The 24,438-nt window shown below is 46.0% G+C and overlaps 1 protein-coding gene across 1 annotated transcript in view; it reads right to left on the reverse strand.

Moving 5' to 3' along the window:
* Positions 1–3,127: 3,127 nt before the first annotated feature.
* LOC137560896 (phospholipid scramblase 1-like) overlaps positions 3,128–24,438 on the reverse strand; it is a 38,442-nt gene continuing 17,131 nt past the window's right edge. The window contains exons 4-8 of the mRNA XM_068272056.1: positions 18,576–18,603; positions 16,902–17,068; positions 14,416–14,571; positions 10,221–10,361; positions 3,128–3,300 (exon numbers count right to left, since the gene is read on the reverse strand). Of these exons, the coding sequence (XP_068128157.1) occupies positions 3,130–3,300; positions 10,221–10,361; positions 14,416–14,571; positions 16,902–17,068; positions 18,576–18,603 (663 nt within the window). The 3' untranslated portion in view covers positions 3,128–3,129. The remainder of the gene's footprint in view (positions 3,301–10,220; positions 10,362–14,415; positions 14,572–16,901; positions 17,069–18,575; positions 18,604–24,438) is intronic.

A 24,438-nucleotide genomic window follows, 5' to 3' on the forward strand; every position in this document is an offset into this window, starting at 1 on the left:
GCTAATCAGGCAATCCAAAAGTTAAAATCACTATTACTTTTCTTGTTGATAAATTATCATTCCCCAGTTTACATGACTTATTTGGTACACAGAAAATTTGGTACACAAAAGAGAAGTTGCAGGGCATGCTGGGTTGTCTTTTTTTGCTTCTCTACTTCCCCTCAGACTTAATTAATGCAGCCTGATTGGCTGAAGCCTCTTTCTCTCCAGTTTTCCCGTCCCACACCTCTGTTCCTCTCTGGCCAAAATATCTCAGGCTGAAACAACGCACTTTCTATAGTGAAGGGCGGGCAAATCAGGCAGAGGAGACTAAGGGCGGATATTACATCACGACTGGCTTCAAAATAGCCACAATAAATATGGAAACTGTCTAGAATAGGATTCTCTACTGTTCCTTTATAAAATTCACAGGAATCATAATGTGGACAAAAAACAAAACAAATATATAAGTAGATAAATACTTGCTCTACTTACATAACATACGTATTGCACATACATATGTTATGTAAGAAGAGCAAGTATTTATCTACTTATATATTTGTTTTTTTTTTCCTGAGATAGTATGGCTGACAGCTCCTCTTTAAAGGGATACTGTGGCGGGTCGGGGGAAAATGAATTGAAGTTACCCGGGGCTTCTAATGGTCCCCCGCAGACGTCCTGTGCCCGCGCAGCTACTCCCCAATGCTCCGGCCCCGCCTCCGGTTCACTTCTGGAATTTCAGACTTTAAAGTCTGATTACCACTGCGCCTGCGTTGCCGTGTCCTCACTCCCGCTTATGGCACCAGGAGCATACTGCGCATGTCCAGTATGGTCTGTGCCTGCGCCGTGCGCTCCTGGTGACATCAGGGGAAGCGAGGACCCGGCAACTCAGGCGCAGTGGTTTTCAGACTTTAAAGTCTGAAATTCCAGAAGTGAACCGGGGGCGGGGCCAGAGTATCGGTGAGTGGCTGCACGGGCACAGGATGCCTGCAGGGGACCATTAGAAGCCCCGGGTAACTTCAACTCATTTTCCCCCGACCCCTACAGTTTCCCTTTAAAGAGACACTAAAGCGAAAAAAATATATGATATAATGAATTGGTTGTGTACTATGAATAATTACTAGAAGATTAGCAGCAAAGAAAATATTCTCATATTTTTATTTTCAGGTATATAGTGTTTTTTCTAACATTGCATCACTCTATAATATGTCCAGATTACACAACACTCAGCATTCAAAATAAGTCTTTCAGAGCAGTCTGTGAAGTAATAAACTCTCCTCTGCTAGAGGAAAAGTAAACAGTTCAATTACAGTTGAGATAATAAAAGTCAGATAACAGCCCTCTCCACGACCAAGTTGGTCAGAGAGCTTAATAGCTTTTTTGCATAGAGATAACAACTGGAGTTTCTCAACTCTTCCTGCACTGGAAACAATTAGACTGATGTATCTGATCTTAATGTATTTTTTCTTAGCTGTACTACACATACAAATCATAATATCATCATTTTTATTTTCGCTTCAGTGTCTCTTTAAGTAGTTCTATAGCAAACAAAGCAGAGAAAAGTAGGGGAGACTGTTGCATGAATATACACAGAAATATACATATACCCCCATACACACACCTACACACACACACACACACACACACACACACACACACTTACGCTCACACACACACAAACACCCATATACACTACACGCACACATTAACACTCTCTTACACACACGTTAATAAATTGCAAAAGTCTTATAAACAAAGAAGATAATGTATTTAAAAAAATAAGCATATCCTTACATGGAGAGATACGTATAATATGTATGGATCCATCTGAAAATGGCGCCTGCGAATAATGGCGCACGGTGTTGCCGCTAATCCGTTTGCCACTTATCGCTATTTAACGTTAAAGCCTTATTGTTATTTAACGTTAAAGCCTTATTGTTATTTAGCGTTAACACACAGAACCCTCTCTGTACCCATCTCTAACCCCTAAACCCCCCTGGTGGTGGCTAACCCTAACCACCCCCCTGGTGGTGCCCAACCCTAACCACCCCCCTGGTGGTGCCTAACCCTAAGACCCCCCTGGTGGTGCCTAACCCTAAGACCCCCCTGGTGGTGCCTAACCCTAAGACCCCCCTGGTGGTGCCTAACCCTAAGACCCCCCTGGTGGTGCCTAACCCTAAGACCCCCCTGGTGGTGCCTAACCCTAAGACCCCCCTGGTGGTACCTAACCCTAAGACCCCCCCGGTTGGTGCCTAACCCTAAGACCCCCCTGGTGGTGCCTAACCCTAACCACCCCCCTGGTGGTGCCTAACCCTAAGACCTCCCTGGTGGTGCCTAACCCTAAATCTCCCCCAGTGGTGCCTAACCCTAACCTTGACAGTGTTACATTAAATCCATTCACCGTTTTGCAGTTAAATAACGTCTGCAGTTTGGTTTATGTAGGGCGCTATTGATAAATAACGTTACTGTGTGCAATAACGTCTGCTGTTTGGCAAATGAATGGCACTATTGATAAATAACGTTAGTGTGTGTCACTATTGATAAATAACGTTAGTGTGTGCCGTTTTTGTCTTTTTTCCCTGTGCGCCATTATTATGCAGTACTAACTATAAATAGCGATAAGCGTATCTTTTTAATGCGGCACCATTTTTATGCATAGGTGCTGTGCGCCATTATTCACTGATCCGAATATGTATACATGTATAAAGAGCTTTCAACTAAAAGCTGTAAAAATTGTGAAAAACAGTTGAGTTGAGGGAAGAGGAAAGGAGAGAAGACAGTGGGAGGGATGGGGAGATGGGGAGGGGGGCAGGGAGGAGGGAAAGGAATCAGGGAGGAGGGGAGGACCAAGCTTTACTTTTGTTTTTGTTTTGTTTTCGTTTTTTCATTAGTGAAATGTATTCAGGGCTGCCAATACAGCCTAACGGAAATAAATTCACTGAAGTGAACCGAACTGGAGGAAATAGGGTGAGTGAAGTAGATAGATAGATAGATAGATAGATGGATGATGATGGATAGATAGATGGATGATGATGGATAGATAGATAGATAGATAGATAGATAGATAGATAGATAGATAGATAGATAGATAGATAGATAGATAGATAGATAGATAGATCTTTAAGATCAGTGGTAAAATTTGTCTTAGAATCATTCACCACCGCCATCTCCTCCTCCACAATCACCACCATCGCCTCCTCCTCCATAATCTCCGCCTCCTCCATCAAAATCTCCTCCTACTGCCCAGAATAATCCTCCTGCGAAGGCCCAGCCATCATCACTGGAACTGTAGCTGGACGATACTTTCTGTAAGCAGTAAGTCTGTAAAGTAGAGAAACACACAACTAGGGTCAGCTGATTGTTGTCTTACCCATTTTTGTTTTCAAACAAGTTAGTACACCAAGTCTATTTTATCTAGTATATGTTTGTACAGTCACACGCAGAGAAAGGGGTTCTGGGTGCTCAGGCCTTTTTCTATTTTCAATACATGTGCCCCTGCAACTGTGCAAAGGAATGCTCCGCCCCTGGAAGTCCCCCCCCTCCACCCAAAAGTAGCCCCACCCCCTGTCATGAGGAAGCCCTGCCCCCCCCCCCCCCCAAACCCTCCAGACACTCGGAAAGGGGAGGTGAGCTGGAGCAGGGAGCATGATGCACAGATTAAGCCGTGAGTACAGAGCAGGGCTATGTAAGAGGGTGGAGAAGAGGGCTGTTGCAGAAATAATGGAGTAGCAAGGCTGGCTGAGGTAGGTTCTACCCTCTGCCAGGAGGAAGCTCCGCCCACCACCTGGGAGCCTATAAGATTGTATTGGGCCTTCCTCACTAAAAGGGATACTGTAGGGGGGTCGGGGGAAAATGAGTTGAAGTTACCCGGGGCTTCTAATGGTCCCCCACAGACATCCTGTGCCCGCGCAGCCACTCCCCAATTTAAGACTTTAAAGTCTGAAATCCACTGTGCCTGCGTTGCCATGTCCTCGATCCCGCTGATGTCACCAGGAGCATACTGTGCAAGCCCAGTATGGTCTGTGCCTGCGCCGTACGCTCCTGGTGACATCAGGGGAATCGAGGACACGGAAACGCAGGCACAGTGGTTTTCAGACTTTAAAGTCTGAAATTCCAGAAGTTAATTGGAGGCGGGGCCGGAGCATTGGGGAGTGGCTGCGCAGGCACAGGATGTCTGCAGGGGACCATTAGAAGCCCCGGGCAACTTCAACTCATTTTTCCCCGACCACCCTACAGTATCCCTTTAAAGAGGAACTCCAGTGAAAATAATGTAATAAAAAAAAGTGCTTAATATTTACAATAATTATGTATAAATGATTTAGTTTGCTCATTGTAAAATCTTTCCTCTCCCTGATTTACATTCTAACATTTATCACATGGTGACATCTATACTGCTGGCAGGTGATGTCAGTGTAAGGAGATGCTGCTTGCTTTTTTGGCAGTTGGAAATAGCTGTAAACAGTTGTTATTTCCCACAATGCAACAAGGCTCCCACAGTGTGATGTCAGTACCTCAGTGCTGTGAGGCGCTGACATCACACTGTGGGAGGGGTTTCACCACAATATCAGCCATACAGATGTCCCTGATGATCCGTTTGTGAAAAGGAATAGATTTCTCATGGGAAAGGGGGTATTACTCAGCTGCTGATTGGGATGAAGTTCAATTCCTTGGTTACAGTTTCTCTTTCACCCCTTTCCCCAGCAGCACCCACTGCAGCGGGGTATTTTGGGCACTGTCATATGTCCGCTGAGCGCCGTGCGTCAAAACCACCTGCTTCAGCAATGGCTGCCTAATAATGCTGTGTAGGAGGCTGGGAGGAGAAACAAAGTTTGCCTGTTATTAGTAATGATTTGTAATTTTTTGTGTCATTTTTCCCAATTACATCATATGTAATTAAGATTTGAAAATCCGATTAATTTTGTGTAACCCATTTGTAATTTGTAATTTGGCGTAATTTTCTTGTAATTTTTCCGTAATTCCATGCCAATCTAGTGGTCAATAGCAAAGCCTCCATAAAGGCTATCCTAACCAAAATTGTTATGTATGTTAAGGGGAATAGTGGGAATAAGTAAAAAAAATAGTTTTTGAGAATATTGATTTTCAAAATGCAAAGGAAAATTGTTTTTAAACTCAGGAAAATTACAGTTTAAAGACCATTTTTCTTTGCATTTTCAAAATCAGTTACCTCAATAACTACAAGGTACTTTTGAAAAAAAAAAATTTACATTTTAAAAAACTTTTTTTTTTTGCATTTTCAAAATCGATTATCTCAAAAACTACAAGGCATTTTGCAAAAGTTATTTTTTTGACTTATTCCCACTTTTCCACTTAACCTACATAAGTATGGGGGCATTGCTATTAACCACTAAATTCGGCAAAAAATTACACACATATTACATAAAATGACAGTTCAACTATAAAGGTGCCTCCTTGATGACACAAGATTGCGAAACCAGTCGGGAAGGAGACAGGAGGCACCATAATTGTCTCTTTAGCTGTTGACCAGCACATACGCGCAAATTCATATCCTTTTTTGGTTTACATATATGGTTTTTAAAATCAATGGTTTACATTTAGAGTTGCTGTTTGCTGTTTTTCACATTAACCTTCTGCTTTCTATATCCACTTTGATTGAGGGACTGCAGGTTGTGTGGATCCCCGGTGGACTGTGGCCCAGGATTTTGAAGAGGGAGATTCCTGAAAGGTCTTCCTCAGCCACACACAATACAGTATAATAATATGGTAGGACATCATGCTGGGTACATGTCCGATCTGCTCACGATGGACAACGGGATCAATCAGGAGCAGTTTGGATACAGATAATAATGAGGACAGCCGACATTGCTAATGAATGGGGAAAGTGAAGCATTCACACAGTTTGGGCACAGGGCTGTTCTCATACCTGACTCTGTTAAGTTCTCCAGAGTTGCTCCATGCTCTGTACACACACTGCTGCTCCATCCAAAGTCAACTGTAGGCATAGGCTTGAGAGGCGCTGGCGTCTGAGTGCAGAGCACTGAGGGTGTGGGCGCAGAGCAGCGAGGGTGCATTCTCCCAGCAGCACAGAACTCTCACCCAGTGGCGTACCTAGGGCGTTTGACACCCAGTGCTGGTTATTATAAGACACCCCCCCACCACCACCACCCCCTCCCATCTCCCCCCCCCCCCCAAAAGGAGCGAGTGTGGCATACTAAGCGCACCACGGTGGGTAAAGCCAGGTATGGGTGCTCCCTGTATAGTAAAGTGGGCAGCATTTCACCAGGAATCGTAAAGTGGGCAGCATTTCACCAGAAATCGTAAAGTGGGCAGCATTTCACCAGAAATTGTAAAGCGGGCAGCATTTCACCAGTAATTAACGTAAAGAGAGCAGCATTTCGCCATAAAATAATCGTAAAGAGAGCAGCATTTCACCAGAAATCGTAAAGTGGGCAGCATTTCACCAGAAAATAAACGTAAAGTGGGCAGCATTTCACCATAAAATAATTGTAAAGAGAGCAGCATTTCACCAGAAAATAATTGTAAAGAGAGCAGCATTTCACCAGAAAATAATTGTAAAGAGAGCAGCATTTCGCCATAAAATAATCGTAAAGTGGGCAGCATTTCACCAGAAAATAAACGTAAAGTGGGCAGCATTTCACCATAAAATAATTGTAAAGAGAGCAGCATTTCACCATAAAATAATTGTAAAGAGAGCAGCATTTCACCAGAAAATAATTGTAAAGAGAGCAGCATTTCACCCGAAAATAATTGTAAAGTGGGCAGCATTTCACCATAAAATAATCATAAAGAGAGCAGCATTTCACCTGAAATCGCAAAGTGGGCAGCATTTCACCATAAAATAATCGTAACGAGAGCAGCATTTCACCATAAAATAATCGTAAAGAGAGCAGCATTTCACCAGAAATCGTAAAGTGGGCAGCATTTCACCAGAAATCGTAAAGTGGGCAGCATTTCACCAACAAATAATCGTTATGTGGGCAGTATTCACCAGAAAATAATCACTATGTGCGTAGCATTCCCAGAAAATAATAGTTATGTCCGCAGCATTCACCAGAAAATAATCGTTATGTGGGCAGCATTCACCAGAAAAAAATCATTATGTGGGCAACAGTCACCAGAAAATAATCCTGTAAAAAAAAAAGAAATTTACTCACCTGGCCAGCCTCTGACACGGGGAGCTCCCCGACGATCCTCCTGCAGCCAGTGAGTGTAAATCTCCCGCGCTGACAGGCAGGGCTACGGGAAGATGGCGCCCGAAGCCCTGTACTGGAGACACAAATAGTCTCCAGTGCAGGGCTTCGGCAGCCATCTTCCCATAGCCCTGCTTTGCCTCCGGGAGGCAGTCCCTGCAGTGGGCTGCGGGGAGATGAACCGGGCGCAGGTGGGCAGCGGCGGGGGAGAGAGGCAGAAGGAGGGGACTCAGGTGAGGGAGGGGGGGATCTGTCCCCCCTCCCCGCCGCTGTCTTCCACCCCTCTTTCTAGCGCTGGTCTTCCCCTTTCATGGGGGGTCGTGGCGACACCCCCTTGGGTGTCAGTCACCCGGGGCGCCACGCCCCCCTGCGCCCAATGGTAGCCACTGCTCTCACCTCTTCGGGTTCCCTCGCCGCATCTCCAGCTTCTCCTGCAAAGCACTGCTTAGCTTTGTGCATGCAGCTGGTGAATCAACAGTATGTGCTGACGAGTCACATGATGAGAGATGTCAGCTGCAGCCATGAAGACCAGATGCTAAGCAACGTTGAGAAAACGATGAAGATGTGGCGCAGGAACCTGGAGAGGTGAGAGTTCTCCCCTCAGCTTGCAACTCAGGCTACCTTTAATGAGGGAGAAAGGCTGACTATCTATGAGGGGGAGGGGCATAAGGCTACCTATACTGAGGGGAAAGCTGGCTACCTATGTTGGGATTTCTGGGTACCTATACTAGCTATGGGGGTGGGGGAGGGGGTCAGAGAGGAATCGGGCTTGGAGAGGGTGGAGCTGACTATCTATACTGGGTGTAGATCTGGCTACCTATACTGGGGGAGGGGGAGCTGACTACCTATATTAAAGGGGCATCAGGCTACCTATACTGCAGGGGAAGCTGGCTACCTAGACTTGGGGAGGTGGCTGATTAGGCTACCTATACTTATGGGTGCATCTGGCTACGTATACTGGGGAGGAAGCTGGCTGGCAATACTGGAAAAATTACATAACCTATACTGGAGGGGCAGATGGTTAACTATACTAGTGAGGAATCAGGCTATCTATACTGGGGGTTAATCTGACCACCTATACTGGTGAAGAAGCTGGCTATGTATACGGGGGGAGGGGGGGGGGCAAATTAGCTATCTATACTGAAGGGGAAGATGGCTAGGCTACCTACACTGCCGTGGGGGGCGGGGGGCTGATCAGGCCACCTATGCTTAGGGTTGCATCAGGCTAGCCATACTGGGGAGGAAGATGGATAGCTATAGTGGGGGGGGGGGGAGAGGGGGTGTCAGGCAAAACATATTGGGGATTGCATCAGGCTACCTATAATCATAGCTCCCAACTGTCTCTCTTTTGGAGAGACAGTCCCTCTTTGGGAGACTTGTCCCTCTTTCCTCCTCATTTGTCCCTCTTTCAGGACTTTCAGGACTAAATATATATTTATCTACTAAAAAATGTGTTTGATTGACTCTAAACTGTATTCCCATCCTTTAACCACTTCGCACCCAGACCTTGTTTTCCCCTTATTGACCAGAGCAGTTTTGACGCTTTAGCGGTGTCCCTTTTTAATCTGCCATAACTTTATCCCTACTCACGACACCTAAATGATCTAGGTATCGTTTTTTTCAGGACAAACTAGACTTTCATTGGCGGGTATTTTGTCCCGATAATTTTTTTTTTCTGCGCATTTTAGCGGGAAAAAAGAGGAGAAAATGTTAAAATTGCATTATTTCTCAGGTTTTCTTCAATTCTAGTAAAAAATACAAAGTGCTACAGTAGGTAAAAGACATGCCATCAGTATTAAGTCCCCCAAGGATAGATAGCCAGATGTGTGCCCAGTATCAGACCCCCCCCAGTATAGCCAGATGTGCCCCCAATATCAGCCCCCCAGTATAGCCAGATATGCCCCTGCATTTGCGACCCCCCCCACATATATTTATACAGCTGCGTATCACAAATAAGCAAACCTCATTATAGCCAGATGTGTCCCCAGGATCAGTGTTCCCCATTATAGCCAGATGTGTCCCCAGGATTAGCGCCCCCACCCCATTATTGCATATGTGCCCCCCAGCATTAAGTTATGTCCCTCAGGACCATCAGATGTGCCCCATCCCCACCCCATTACCCTGATGGGCCCCAATAATAATTTCAAACCCCCCCCTTCAGATTTTAAACCCCCACCCTCTGTTATGGGCAGCCTGATGTGCCCCCCTCCCTTATCACGATGCCCCCCCCCCCCCAGATCGTAAAAAAAACGCCCCTGCAAGATGAATATCTCACCTTACCTGGTTCCTGCGATCATCCTGCAGCTCCAGCCTCCATTCTCCGCTCTTCACTCAGCCCTGTGACGCTGAATATCCGAGTCCCGGCTTGATGACGTCATCAAGCCGGGACCCGGATATTCAGCGTCACAGGGCTGAGTGCACCGCGGAGAATGGAGGCTGGAGCTGCAGGATGATCGCAGGAACCAGTTCAGGTAAGATATTCATCTTGCAGGGGTGTTTTTTTTTCCGATCTGGCCACGGAGGGGGAAAGATGAATGATCACGCTGTTTGCTACAGCGGTGATCATTCATCCGCGGGGGGGTCACTAATTGGCTACAAGGGAACATGTTCCCTTTTGCCAATTAGTAAGGCAGCTGACAGTGCCGGGGGGTGCGCTCTGAAGCGCACCTGTCCCTGCACAACAGCGCTGCAAGCAGGTCAGTATATCTACGTGGCTGTGGCTTGGAGGGTGCCACAGCTGACGTAGATATACTGTAGTGGAGGGGAAAGTGGTTAAATTGATATATTACTAATGTTAAAAATGTTACTATGAAGGAAAATGAACCGGGATAGAAAGGACCAGTGTGGTATAAATTATAAAACAACATATTTTTCTTATGAAATCTTTATGGTATGCGTGACTAGGGTTGTGACGGGGCGTGGTGAGGGGTCTGGCAGGGGCGTGGCTTAAGTGTCCCTCTTTCTCATCTCAAAAAGCTGGGAGGTATGCCTATAATGGTGAGAAAGCTGGCTACCTATAGTCTTGGGACAGCTCCATGGTTGCCCACTCACCATATAGAGGAAGGCAGCCAGGATCACAGCTTTCAGTGTGGCCTCCATGTCCATCGGGAAGCGGAAGATGACTTGGGAAGACTTCTCTACCTTCTCCTTAGTGATGGAAGCCACAGGGTGGGACCCGTCTATGCTGAGGATCTGAGAGGGGTGACAGAACATTCCATTATTCCATAGAACAGGGGATCTCAAAATACCATCTCTTTGTTTGTGGCACTAATAAATGACATCTAAACAAGAGGAAACTGAAGACTGCTGTTCTGCTGGATAGAATGCCATTCCAGTTTTGTCACACATGGAGCAAGCATGCAGGCAGCAGACTAAGGACACCTAATCTGCATACTGCTTCTGGGACAGTGATTCTGGAGGATCAGCATCAAAGTCAGACAAATAGCATTCTTTAACTAACATCCTTTGCCTTTTATATGTCCTGTCAACCAGGGCAATGGTGATGAGCAGGCAGGGAAAGAAATTGAGCCAATCCCAACCAGCAGCTGTAGATCATCGAAGGCCTATTCAGTGGACCATACTGCAACGGATCCTAATAGATGCAAACGGATCCAATGGTTTGCTTTAGGAAGCTGCTGGACCTTAAAGCGGTATTGTCACCATAAAAATCAAATTTCAACAGCAACTAGTCTGAGTGTATTAAGTGATAAAGATGCTATTCCTGCATTCAAAACTTTTTCTGCTATTATGGTGTGGAGTTATCACATACTTTAGGAGCACTGGCCCTAGTGCCAAACAGTGCCAAAAAGTTGAATGCTGGGAGTTCTTTTTATCTATAATATATTCCTCCTCTTCCATTTATTTCCCTGCCTAGCTGATCACTTGTGTTTACAAGCAAGGCTGAGGTGACTCAGTGATTGGATGTGTACATTAAAAAAAAGACTCTGGGAGGAGGGCAGCTAATGAATACACAATGAGCAAGAGAAAGGAGGGGGGAAAGCAAGAGTCAGGGAGGATATGATGTCAGCATTAGCTTGGCAAAATGGCCACTGCCTAGATTAGGATTTTCTGCTTTTCCTTTGTAAAATTCACAGGAATCATTAAGTGGATAGTGCACTACATCTGTCATGTAAGTAGAAGTAGTATTTATCTACTTATATATGTGTTTTTTATTTCTAGGTTAGCATGGGTGTCGCTTGTTCTTTAAAGGGAGTCTGAAGGGAAATTTAAAATAAAAAAACAGAAGCTTACCTAAGGAGAAGGAAGGCTCTTGGTCCTATAGAACCTTCCCGTTCTCATACTGGTCCCCACAATCCTTCGCATGCTCCCCTGTTAGCAGTCTACAACCCATTGGTCATAGACTGCTCTCTTCCACTTCGGCAGTATTTGGAAGCACTCAGGATTCAGAAGGATGGCCGCTCCGTACTGCGCACTCGCAGTAAAGAACCTCCCGTCTCTGGAAGCTCAAGTGCTTCTGAAGACTGCCGAAGTCTTCCGTAGCTGGAGATTTAAATTGAGAAGTCTGCGGGGGAACGAGGAGCCCGGGAGGAGAATGGGAAGGCTCTATAGGACCCAGAGCCTTCCCTCTCCTTAGGTAAGTGCCTGTTTTTTCTTTTAAATTTCCCTTCAGTGAGAGCGACCACCCAGCATCCTGAAGGACCTGAACCGAGCGGGGATGGTTTATTTCCTGTAAGCCTATGCGGTGGTTTGGGATCTGCATCCCAATCTTGTGGGCATAAACTTTTAGACTTACAATTTACCCTCTTTAATAACCATACTGCACCATTAGGCTCCTGGCTTGCCACCTAGGTGTTCCGAGAGAACGAGCCCACTACAGAAAACACCGAAACCCTTCCACACACTAGCAGATGGCCAGCTGATGTGGGAAAAACGATCAAACCCTCTCCGATCTGAAAGGCATTGATTTTTTTTCCATGCATAGCAAATAGCAGGGGAATCTATTGAAGATCTGTGCCATGCAGTGCGACACTACGGGCCGATCAACAATTTTGATTGATTTTTCATTAAAGTTTATTCAATTTACAATCCTCCTCCTCTGCCGGGCCTCTCCAGTGCTGTCTTCTCCACAAAACCACCAACAAGGGCTTGTCGATGGCTCATGCCTGCACAGGAGCATGGACCCAATCGGGCTACCGCTGAAGGCCGAGAGGGTCTGTGCTACTGCGAAGGCCCGAGAGCTCCAGGGGTCTCAGCACCGGTACAGCCTGGCAGGGGAGGAGGACTGGGGAAGAATCTGGAGGATACAGTTTACTTTGAAAGTGTCTTACAGCGAACCTGAACTCAGAACTTCCTTTCTCCTCTAAAAGATAAGCAACAGCATAATAACCTTTAACCCCTTCCCGACCGCCTAACGTGGATAGGCGCCTGGAAGGCAGCAGCCCCAGGACCGCCTAATGCCAAAAGGTGTCAGGAGCGGTGGGCGGAGATTAGTGGGAGTCACGCGTGCCGATACTTGCGCACATCCCCGCTTGAGTGTCGGTGGTCCACTCTGTCAACAGTCTGCCAGCAGGGATCACCGCTAGGAGACTGTTAGGCGGCAAAACCGCCGTCTATTTACATAGTACAGAGCTGCGATCTACGTCAGCACTGTACCGGGGACAGCCGTGTCACTTGGCTGTCCCCTGGGGAGGCTCAGGAGTGATCCCCTCTCATAGGCTAATGCCTATGAGAGAGGGTCACCGTGATTGGCTGTCAGGGGGATAACAAAAATATATATATTAACATGCCACAAGCGATCAGAGCCCACCAACAGAGAGCTCTGTTGGTCGGATTCACTTGTGTCCTTAGTGTTATGGCTCTGCAGTGAGCTATTAAAACTGCAGAGCACTAAATTGTAAAAAATAGCCTGGGCACTAGGGGGTGTAAGCTTGTGGTCTTCAGGTGGTTAAAGAGAACCTGAGGCGGGTTTTCTACATCTTAATAGGACACAAAGGCATGTTCTCTGCACAATCACATCCCTCTGTGTCCTTCTGGTGCCACTGCCAATCCCCCCCCCCCCCCGGCTCTGCTGTCCCCGCTGAAAAGTACCCCAGAAGGACTTCCGGGTTGTGGCTTAGCTTCCGATTGGAGGAAGCTAGCAGAGGCGGGGAGTGGCGGGGCAGGGCCGGTCCGCCCATGAGGCGGGGTGAAACAAATGCCTCAGGCAGAAATTCTGGGGGTGCGCCACCCGCCTGTCCATGGGTGTGGGGGGCCACTGACCTGGAGGGGGTAGCAGGCAGGAAGGGGGTGGCAAAGTGGTGGGGAGGGGGTCGGACCCTCCCCTCCCTCGCCTGGGTCCCCCGATCTGCGCTCCCCCTCCAGCTTTAAAAAGTTAAGTAGCAGCGTCTACTAGTAAGAGGCATCGGGCGGGGATGAGTCACGTCTTGCGCATTCCAGCGTGCGTTCCACTGTCGTCACTTCCTGCAATGCCGTCCACTTACAATACAGTGGGCGGCATTGCAGGAAGTGACAACAGTGGAACGCACGCTGGAATGCGCAAGAGGTGAGTCATCCCCGCCCGCTGCCTCTGACAAGTAGCGGCTGCTTAACTTTTAAAAGCTGGAGGGGGAGCGCAGATCGGGGGACCCAGGCGAGGGATTTTTTTCTAAGTTTGCCTCAGGCGGCAAAAAGTCTAGGGCCGGCCCTGGGCGGGGGGAGCCATGTAAGGGGGCAGGGGAGGCAATGCGGAGGAACATTGATTGACAAGCTGCAGGTAAACAGAAGGCTTGCGACAAGCATATTGTTGCTAGCCTGTCTGTATTTTTCAGGGCGGACAGCAGAGCCCGGGGGGACTGGTGGCGGCACCAGAAGGACACAGAGGGATGTGACTGTGCAGAGAACATGCCTCTGTGTCCTATTGAGATTTAGAAAATCTGCCTCGGGTTCTCTTTAAGGAAAAACAAGTCTTTGTTACAGCTCCTGCAATAAATCTGCAATGTATCTACTTCCTGCTTTCATGGAAGCAGACAAAGGGTTATCATCCTGTGTTTACCAATTAGCGCTCTGCCAAGCACTGCCGAGATTCCTGAGCTGACACAGCTGAGAGATCAAATTACACTTGTGATTAGAGAGGCTAAACTCTGTAAATACATAAAGGGCGGATTTCTCTATGTTTTCCTTCTGTCTTGTGCAAGAGTTCAGGTCACCTTTAAGAAGCATTGAGCCAGGTAATACGGTATGACTCACACACAACTGAAGGCTAAGCAGCAGCATGACAGCCAAGCAGCTGGTAATATGAGTGACTCACCTGAATGCTGCTGCTGTCGGCATCCGTGGTTACAGGCATCTTGGCGTAAAACACCGGCTCCCTGTTCCCCATCTGGATGGAGACGTTCAGGCTGGTGGAAGAGCTGGCGATTATAACGAACCCAATGGGGTGAGCGGATGGAGCGCTGACCCTCAGCTGTGGGGGGCATATACACAGTATTACCATACAAATTATCTGCTGTGTAACGGTGCATACACACATCCAATTTTGATTGGCTAATTTTACCACTTCTGTGGTAAAATACATTTCTCGATTTATCAGGAACAAGATACAGTGTTTCAGATCAGAGACTTTATGAATGGCTCATCAGAAAATATAATTTACCAGCTAAGATGCCCCTGCCTGTTTATTATATACAGTATAAGTAAAACATATATATCATTTAAAACAAGGATTCTAATCGAGAACATATTGCAGATGTTAAAAAACGTGAGTACATCAGTGAAGTTGCTGTACACTTTAAAGAGAACCCGAGGTGGGTTTGAAGAATATTATCTGCATACAGAGGCTGGATCTGCCTATACAGCCCAGACTCTGTTGCTATCCCAAACCCCCCTAAGGTCCCCCTGCACTCTGCAATCCCTCATAAATCACAGCCACGCTGCTGACAAACAGCCTGTCAGAACTGGCTGTGTTTATCTCTATAGTGTCAGTCTGCTGCTCTCCCCACCTCCTGCAGAACTCCTGTCCCCACCTGCATCCCTTCCCTCCCTGCTGATTGGAGGGAAGGGACGGGGGCAGGGACCGGAGCTCTGCAGGAGGCGGGGGAGCAGTTGAGACTGACACTACAGATGTAAACACAGCCTCACAGCACGGCTGTGATTTATGAGGGATTGCAGAGTGCAGGGGGACCTTAGTGGGGTTTGGGATAGCAACAGAGGCTGGGCTGTATAGGCAGATCCAGCCTCTGTATGCAGATAACATTCTTTAAACACACCTCGGGTTCTCTTTAAGGCCTTGGACTCACAAGAGGATACCTGCGCTTCAGAATTGCCAGCAATTCCGAAAGCGCTAGGAATAGTAATTAATGATGATTGTAATTTCATGTAAATTTTGGTAATTATGATCATAATAACTAATTCATATTGTCAAAAAATTATGCATTAAAAAACCCCAACATTTTGCATAATTCTGCCCAGTTTTCATGTTATTATGTAAAATTGCACATAATTACGAGTAGTTATGGTTAGGTAGCTGATCGGACCCCGGCAGAAGCATTGGGCATCCTGTTGCATTGCAAAAACCAATGAGAATTTTCTCTGTTTTTTTTTTATTTTTTGCAAAGCAATAGGTTGCCTCATGCTTCTGCTGAGCTTTGGTTTGCTTCAGACCAAACAGCGCCGGAGGAACTGAATCCACCAGACAGGTGAGTTAGCGTTGTGCATGTGGTGATACGCCCAGTGGAATTGGACACAGTCTGTTCCCATAAGCTTGAATTACGTCTGATTTACAGCACGTGCGGCGTGAACGCAGTTTGGCTGAGGGAAAATGAGGCCGGGATTCTGCGTTTGTGGTACAGTACGTGCACATTGTGTTGACATTCCAGTTCAAAGTTCACAGTATAAACGCATTCTTTTAATAACATAAGATGCCTTCACCGTCTAATTTTGCATTTTTTGTGGTCTGGAAATGAACAATTTTCTATTGCAGTGCGAACGAGGCCCTAAAGGTGGCCATTAACGATACGATCCCGCGGCTAACCAGTTGTTCCTAATTGCACAGTAATATGTCAGAAACATGTATATCAGAAGCATGCATTTAGCCCGAGAGGGCTGTACATGGCTCTATTGGTTTTCATTTCATTTGCAGCCTATGAGCGCTGTCAATTATTTAATGTCTTTTTGAAAAAAAAAATGTGTATACCATATATGACTAGCAGCACTAGGTAAAAATTATGTTTTTATTGTTAGACTAGCCGTAGGTCTTCCCCCGCGGACCCGTCATCGTCGTAGGGAAGTCTAGTAGGGAATAATTTGTGCACATATTATTTTGTGCTGAAGCCAACACCCTCCTTTGCTGTGCCTGTTTTGAATGCAAGTTCTGTAATAGTGTCCATATTCTGGAGCTCTGCACATCTATGCAGGTAGTTAATTCAGGTGCAGCTTCTGTCTGGAAGGGCTGCCAATGTGTCCTGCTGTACAAAATATATCAGAATTGAAACACTCGGTCATGCTCATTAATGGCCGGATTCCCACTAGCTAAATCGATTAGACTAATGGAATCAATCGATCGGCCGCGGGTTTGTATCGTTAATGGTCACCTTTAGTCAAGGACAGAAAAAGGTGCAGAAGTAAGGTGTGTAGAATACAGTTCCGCAATTGTGAACTAAATAGCTTAAGATTTGCTATATATGGGTTTTCTATGAGGATAGATATCAATATTGAGGTAATTTTTATATTTTAAAGCACTTCACGATTGCTCTAAATTTTTGATGGTAGACAGTTTTACAGCAATAACAGACTTACATAGGACTCCCCTCCTCCTCCTCCGCAGCAGCCACCACCAGAGTCCAAGCGCAAGGAGACCACATCCCTCCTATGAGGGTCTCGGAGGCGAAGGTTCAGTGATGGTCCGCAGCACTCTGACTTCCGACGTACAGAGAACAGAGTGTGCCCATTGCTGGTCTGAAAAACTGAACAGGTCAGATTAGTGAGTGTCACACAGCTCCGCCTGCTGGCCAGAGCAAAGATTGCACAAAAAAGCTCCACAGGTCTATTTTACTACATAAGTATAGTCACATAGTTGCCATTAAAAGGTGTCTAAATTTTTGAAAAAGGAAACTTGGGTCCCTGCGATTGGCAGAAGTATGTGTGCCACCATAGGCGTCTTATGAAATACCTTTATCGTGGGTAAATTTGGGCTCCCGCAGTGCCAGATAGGTAACCTGTGCTGGGGCCGCCCGCAATGCAAAATACAGCTATAAATAGCGAGTGTTTACCGCGGGTGCCCTATTTTTCTCGCATTTCCGGTATTTAAATTGGCACCTATGGCGGCTTCCAAAAATTAGCACTTTTTCTATGGATTGATGGGAGGGGAGGGGGGTTATTAAGGCTAGGCGTAAAAGGGGTGTAATTTAGGTTAGGCATGGTTGGGGGGTGGTTAAGGTTACACATGGGTGTGGGGGGAGTGATTAAGGTTAGGCATTGTTAGAGTTCATTGTGAAAATCATAGGTGTAATAATCACCCCTGCGACTTCTGCCATCACAGGGGGCCCAGGGGCTTTGGGGACCCCTCCTCCTCCCTCTCCCCAACCGCAAGTGCAGCCAACTAGCAAAAATACCTCCCTGTTTGCTCACAAAAACCTTCCCTGCCAGCTCCTCCCTCCATGCAGAGTAGCAGGAGGGTCTGCAGTTTTTTTGCTGCTTCCAGATGCTGCTTCAGAGCAGAACACTTTCTGCTGCCATTCGCCGGCTCCCGATCATGTGACCCGCATGGGGATCGGGGACCAACAGGGCCGGATTTACCATAAAGCACTGCAGACACGTGCCTACAGGCGTCTGATGATGGAAAGGCGGCTCACTCCCCTCCCTGAGCACCTCCCTCCTTCCATATGCAAAGTCCTGATGAGAGAGTAAATGAGAGGTTACTCACCCAGGTCTCAGTATTCCACTGACGAGATCTCCCTTCACTCAGGGGCTCCTCTAGCCACTTAATATTGAGGGCAATTCTGGCTCCCTAATACTAAGGGGCACCTGTAGCTTCCTATGATGGGCAAGGGAAGTAACGAAGGACAGCCAGCACACTTGCGGTGCAGTTTGGCGTAGGGTTTGTAAGTTCGTGGAGGGTGAAGTCTAGGGTGCCAGGACATCTGTGCCTATAGGCTCCTGTGATGTAAATCCGGGCTTGGGGACCAAGGTGGCCCCATGACAGGCAGACATTTTTGCAGGGGGGGCCCCAATAAGTCATTATTATTATGCCACTGGTGAGAATAGATTACCTTTAGAAAAATATCACTGATGTATCACTGATATTTTACTACCGTCATTAGCACTGCAAGAGTAGAATAAGGGTAAATTTACTATATTCTTCTATCGGTTATTTCTAAGCGTCTAAGTTTCCGGGTGCCCTTTTTTTCATACACACCTAAATGTCGCCGGCTTAGCAGTATTATTGGCTGATAACACAGAGGATGCACTCACCTTTATCCTTCAATACCACTACTTTCTCCTGAAATAAACAGAAATAGGTCAAATGACAATTTATTTCCTTTAGGATTCATTTGTTTTATTTTTTTACTGCATAATTATCTCGCTGTGTTATTGTTATTGATTTATACATATTCCATGGCATTAGCTATACAACAGAATATGAAGCATAAAGATGACCATACATCTGGCGACTTGGCAGCCGATTAACCATCTGAATTGATTATTATAATCAGAATCGGATGAAAATCGGTGCCGCCAAGTGCATGCCCGACGACTGGTTGCATTAATCAGTGTTATGATCGCTTCTGCAGCGTTTACTGCTGACTGCAGTGGTATTGCAAACCAAACAGTTCTAATGTCATTACATGCATTTGCTTGCATAGTTTGGTTTGCACTTAAACTAGTTGCTGATTCCATCTGCAGTCGCTCTGAAGTTAATGACAGTTTAATATGCTTTTGTGTAAACAAACATTGTCTGCTGCAGTGGAGGGGCGGTCCCTTTCCTGCAGGCTGCATATCATTGTCTGCCTTTTCCTGCTATCAGCCTGTGATTAATTACCATTCACTTGTGTGGGAATCTGCAGGTCTGCTCCCATTGGATGACCTCAGTATAAAGAACTGCTTCCTGCAATGTCTCATGGGCTATCATAGTTTCAGACTCTATCTGTTACTCTGCTCGTGCCCCACCTCGTTCCTGGTCCATGTGGACTGCGCTGACTCCTGCGAAGGGGTCAGCGAGTCCTCCTAGTTCTGCTCTTGTTCTAGAAGTTGCTACTTGCTTGTCTTGTGTCATATATTGGTTCATCGCCAATATATACGCATACTTGCGCATTTTGTTATTTTCCTTGTATTCGTGTTACGTTAATATATCAGTGTCGCTGATATATACGTACACGAACTGTTTATTTCCTGTGTTCAGTTAGTCAGTTTTCCAGCACGTTTTGGTAGTTTGCGCGTATCGTGAACACCCGTGCTGAGCTAGTTATCCTGTTCCTGGTCCTGTTTGTGGATTGCGTTCATCTCTGCGAAGAGATAACGAATCCTTCTGAATCCTGTTCCTGGTCCTGTTTGTGGATTGCGTTCATCTCTGCGAAGAGATAGCGAATCCTTCTGAGTCCTGTTCCCTGTATTACTTCAGTCTTAGTCAGAGTTCCTGCTTATGTCATATATCGGTTCATTGCCAATATATACATATGTTAGTCAGACGTTACGAATAGTTTCATTGATAGCTGTAATTGTAATACGCTAGGAAAACATACTTATTGTATATTTATCTGTGTTACGTTCATCTATCTCGATCCTGCTATTTCCTGTCTCTCCTGTCCTGTCTTTGTGAGGCACGCCATCGCCGCAACGCATTGGCTGCCTCATTCCAGTCTGTCTGGTTTTGGACGCTTGCTGTCGCTAAGTAATCGCTAGCTAGCAAGCGTTCATTCTGTCTACCTGTCCTGATCTCCTCAGTCCTGGTTTATGCGCTCAGCGCTACTTTGCGCTGAGACGTTATTACGAAAGTGTTTGTGGCTGTTCAGATCTGCACCGGCTCTGTGCACCACAATCTCCTATTGGAGTCAGTCCTCTCCTCCACTAAACTGGGGATATCCTGATCCCTTGTGCTGGTGTGTGTACCTCCTTCACGTCAGCTTATGTGTTGTATGCTGACTGTGGAGATTACACCTCCAAGCTTAACATTATGATAGCCCCATTACCAATCCCCATTGTGGGGGGGGTTCCCAGCAAAAATGACACTGTTTGTTATGGTTCCTGTTCCTTTAAGAAATTTGAGAAGCTCAATTCTGAAACAGAAAATGAGTTTTTTTCTGAATGTGCCAGGTTCCTGGCCAATCCTGAGCTCCAGGCTACTCCTGTTTCAACGTGGGCCCCCCAGCTAGTTTATGTTTTATTTAAGGGAAGATTGTTTCAGTGGGCCTACGATGTCTTGGATCATACCAATTTAAAAGAAAGACCACTGGAATTTCTAGTGTTTGTGATCCATAACTGGCTGCGCAAAACCGATTTGCCTAGCCCTTTTGATAAGCTCCTGGCAGCTTGTCAATCAGCTGCTCCTTCTACTGCCTACAAAAATAATCAGCAAGCAGATAATTGTTCTGATAACTTTTCTTCTGCTAAGGCAGCAGGGTCTAAAGCCAAACGTAAACGCTCCAAAAGAAAAGCGTTACAATCAGCGGAGTCGTTGCCCTTGGCGACTGCGCATCAGATCTGTAATGAGACTCCGCCAGTAGCAGATAATGAAATTCAGTCACCATTCAGGGGAGTCAAATGGACCTATGAAACTACTAATGAACTTTCATTGCTAGCCAGGGAAAATAAAAGTTCTTGTTTAAATGAATTATCTGAATATGATTATGAAGATATATTACAGAGTATTGAACAGATCAATTTATTCGTGCAGCAAGGGAAATTTGCATACACTACAGTTCAACACTTGCTACAGGTATTGGAAATCCTTAGGAATAAGAAATCGGCCAATTACCTGCTAAATAACCCAATGTATGTTTCTGCCACTAACACATTTGCAAACTATGATCAGCCGGAATGCTCAGCTGTTAAATATGCATGGGATCCTCCATTTGAGAAAGGAGAGATGGAAGCCCTGGTCTATGAATGGAAGAAAGATGCAAGTTCATTTTGTCAGTTTTACAGTGCAAAGAGTGAATTAGTATTGAATGCATGCATTAAGTCTGCCTATAACCTAATAAAAACCGGTGTGTGTGGGTATGACTTTGTGGCTCCATTGATCGATGTGTGGAGAATGATTCTGGACGATTTTTATGCGATTCAATCAGTTGATACCAGGGAAGACACACTGTCTAGTGGAGATTGTTCCACTTCCTCAGTTCCTGAGGACTCGCCTGCTTCAGCACCTTTGGCTGATTCAGCGAGTGATTCAGAGCTCCTTTTGTGTGAAATTGAAGTTCCTGTAATTCCACCCTGTACCATGGATAACTCAGTGTTACTTCCCAGTAAGACAGAAATTACTAATACTTCCTTAATCTTGCCATGCACAAATTTCTCAGCAGAGGACCCAGAGGTCCTGCTGACTTCTGAGTCTAGCTTAGCCAGTACTCATGAGTCTTTGTTCAGTGAAACAGACACCAGAAAAATCTTGCCTGTCTCTGCAAATACTTCTGCAGAAATTACCTGTGTTAATAAAGTTCAACTCCTGTCTGATCCAGCAGATGCCAATAGATGCACTACATCAGTTTCTGAGTCCCAGCAATCCTGTCCAGAAATCTCAGAACCCCAACATCTGAATTTTCCAATTTCACAATTGAATGGTGATTTAGATGCGCAAACATTGTGTTTTGATCTTCCTGTTTCTACACCTCACTCTAGTCTCATGAATAACTCACAGCGTCTGCTATGTGAGTCCGAAATCGCAGAATTATTACCGTGTTCAGAAAATGTTCCAGTGAACTTGCCCTGTACCATGAATTGTGCAGTAGATCTCTCCAATGAAACTCAGGTCACAGAATCATTATGCTGTCCAGCAGGTGCTTCCATGGTTTTGCCCTGCAATGTGGACTGTTCGGTGATCCTGTCCAGTGAAGCTGTGGTCACAGAGTCTTATGCTTCACCCAGTACTTGGGATACTTCAAACCCTCTAGCAGAACAGTCTGAGGCACTGCTTACCTCAGTTGGTGTTACAGTAATATTCACTTGTCTAGCAGCTGTTTTGGAATTACAGTCTGCTCTAATAAAACTTGATGAATTTCTGCCCAGCGAAGCAGAAGCCATTGAAATATTGTCCTCGTCAGCAAGTGTGTCAGATACCTTGCCCTGTACACAGTCTGATTTAACCAATGTTGTTGAGTCCCTCTCCAGTGTTGTAACAGCCGAGGAACTCCAGCCCTGTCCTCTGAATGTTTCAAAAGTCTTGCCCTGTAACATGGATAATTCTGACTCGCTGGAAAAAATAATAGAAATCTCAGAATTTCAGTCCGGGTTAATGAGTGTTTCTGAAACCCAGCCCTGTATCCTGGAAAATTCTGGTTCTCTGGCCGGTGTGGCAGAAATTCCTGAGTCCCCTTCCTGTCCAGTGAGTTACTCAGTTTTGCCTAGTTCAGTGGGGATTGCTGCACTACTGACTTGTTTTGCAGCCCTTCATGAGCTCCAATCCAGTGTATTTGATGAGTCTCTGTCTAGTCCAGAAGAAGTTATGGGAACCCTGTCTAGTTCGGTGCATACATCAGAAGATTTGTCCTGTCTTGTAAATGCCCCTGAACATGATTTGTTAATAACTTTGCTGGAATCAGAGACATCTAAGTCTAATCCTGCATTTTTTAGTGACAATCCAGTAACTGTGAAGTCTAGTCATGATGATTTTTTTTTGCCCAGTCCTGGTTTCGGTCCTACCTTGACTGACTTTGAGGTTTGCAGTTCCTTGACATGCCCAGAAGTCTCTCTTGTGCCAGTGTGCCCAGATGTGCTTCGTATGCCAGAATGCCCAAGTGTGTCTGTGTTGGCGTGCTCACACGCTTCCCTAGTGGAGACATGTTCTGATGTTGCCGGTTGGCCTGCATGCCCGGAGATGGTTCTGGTCCCTAAAAACCCTGATCTTGATGTTTGTCCTTGTGACCCTGACTCTAGAGTTGCCCTGGGTTCCATAGGGGTTCTTGATGGTTCTCCATGTGAGCCTAAGGGGCGTTCTGACCTGTGGGGATCTCTTTGGAGCTTCCAAGTGTTCTGGGAGATCTCTGAGGAAACTTGTCCTGGTACCTTGGACTGGTTCAACGGTGGGTTTTGTGTTGGTGGGGACAGTTCCGGTGGGCATTGCAAAGGCTTTGGCGTTTTTGGACAGTCCCGGGAAGGCGGTGGGTATCGCTCAGAGAGTTTCTGGGGGCTTTTCTCTGGAAGTCGTGGTTTTGATGGGTATCACACTGAGGCTTGTAGTGCTGACGGGCATGGTTCGGTAGGTTCTGGTTCCAATTGGTCTAGTTTTGGTGAGACTGATTTGGGAATTTGGTTTTGTCGGACGGATCCGACCTTCATGAATTTTCAGTCAGATCAGTTTGCTGGATTTCCCACTTCTGATTTTTTGGTTTGGGTGGTTCAGGAGAAATATGTCAGTTTTCATAGGCGTCCAGAGGCCGCGTTTAAGGGAGGGGGTACTGTTATGATCGCTTCTGCAGCGTTTACTGCTGACTGCAGTGGTATTGCAAACCAAACAGTTCTAATGTCATTACATGCATTTGCTTGCATAGTTTGGTTTGCACTTAAACTAGTTGCTGATTCCATCTGCAGTCGCTCTGAAGTTAATGACAGTTTAATATGCTTTTGTGTAAACAAACATTGTCTGCTGCAGTGGAGGGGCGGTCCCTTTCCTGCAGGCTGCATATCATTGTCTGCCTTTTCCTGCTATCAGCCTGTGATTAATTACCATTCACTTGTGTGGGAATCTGCAGGTCTGCTCCCATTGGATGACCTCAGTATAAAGAACTGCTTCCTGCAATGTCTCATGGGCTATCATAGTTTCAGACTCTATCTGTTACTCTGCTCGTGCCCCACCTCGTTCCTGGTCCATGTGGACTGCGCTGACTCCTGCGAAGGGGTCAGCGAGTCCTCCTAGTTCTGCTCTTGTTCTAGAAGTTGCTACTTGCTTGTCTTGTGTCATATATTGGTTCATCGCCAATATATACGCATACTTGCGCATTTTGTTATTTTCCTTGTATTCGTGTTACGTTAATATATCAGTGTCGCTGATATATACGTACACGAACTGTTTATTTCCTGTGTTCAGTTAGTCAGTTTTCCAGCACGTTTTGGTAGTTTGCGCGTATCGTGAACACCCGTGCTGAGCTAGTTATCCTGTTCCTGGTCCTGTTTGTGGATTGCG

This window comes from Hyperolius riggenbachi, chromosome 3 (genome assembly GCF_040937935.1).
Source record: "Hyperolius riggenbachi isolate aHypRig1 chromosome 3, aHypRig1.pri, whole genome shotgun sequence".
NCBI lineage: Eukaryota > Metazoa > Chordata > Amphibia > Anura > Hyperoliidae > Hyperolius > Hyperolius riggenbachi.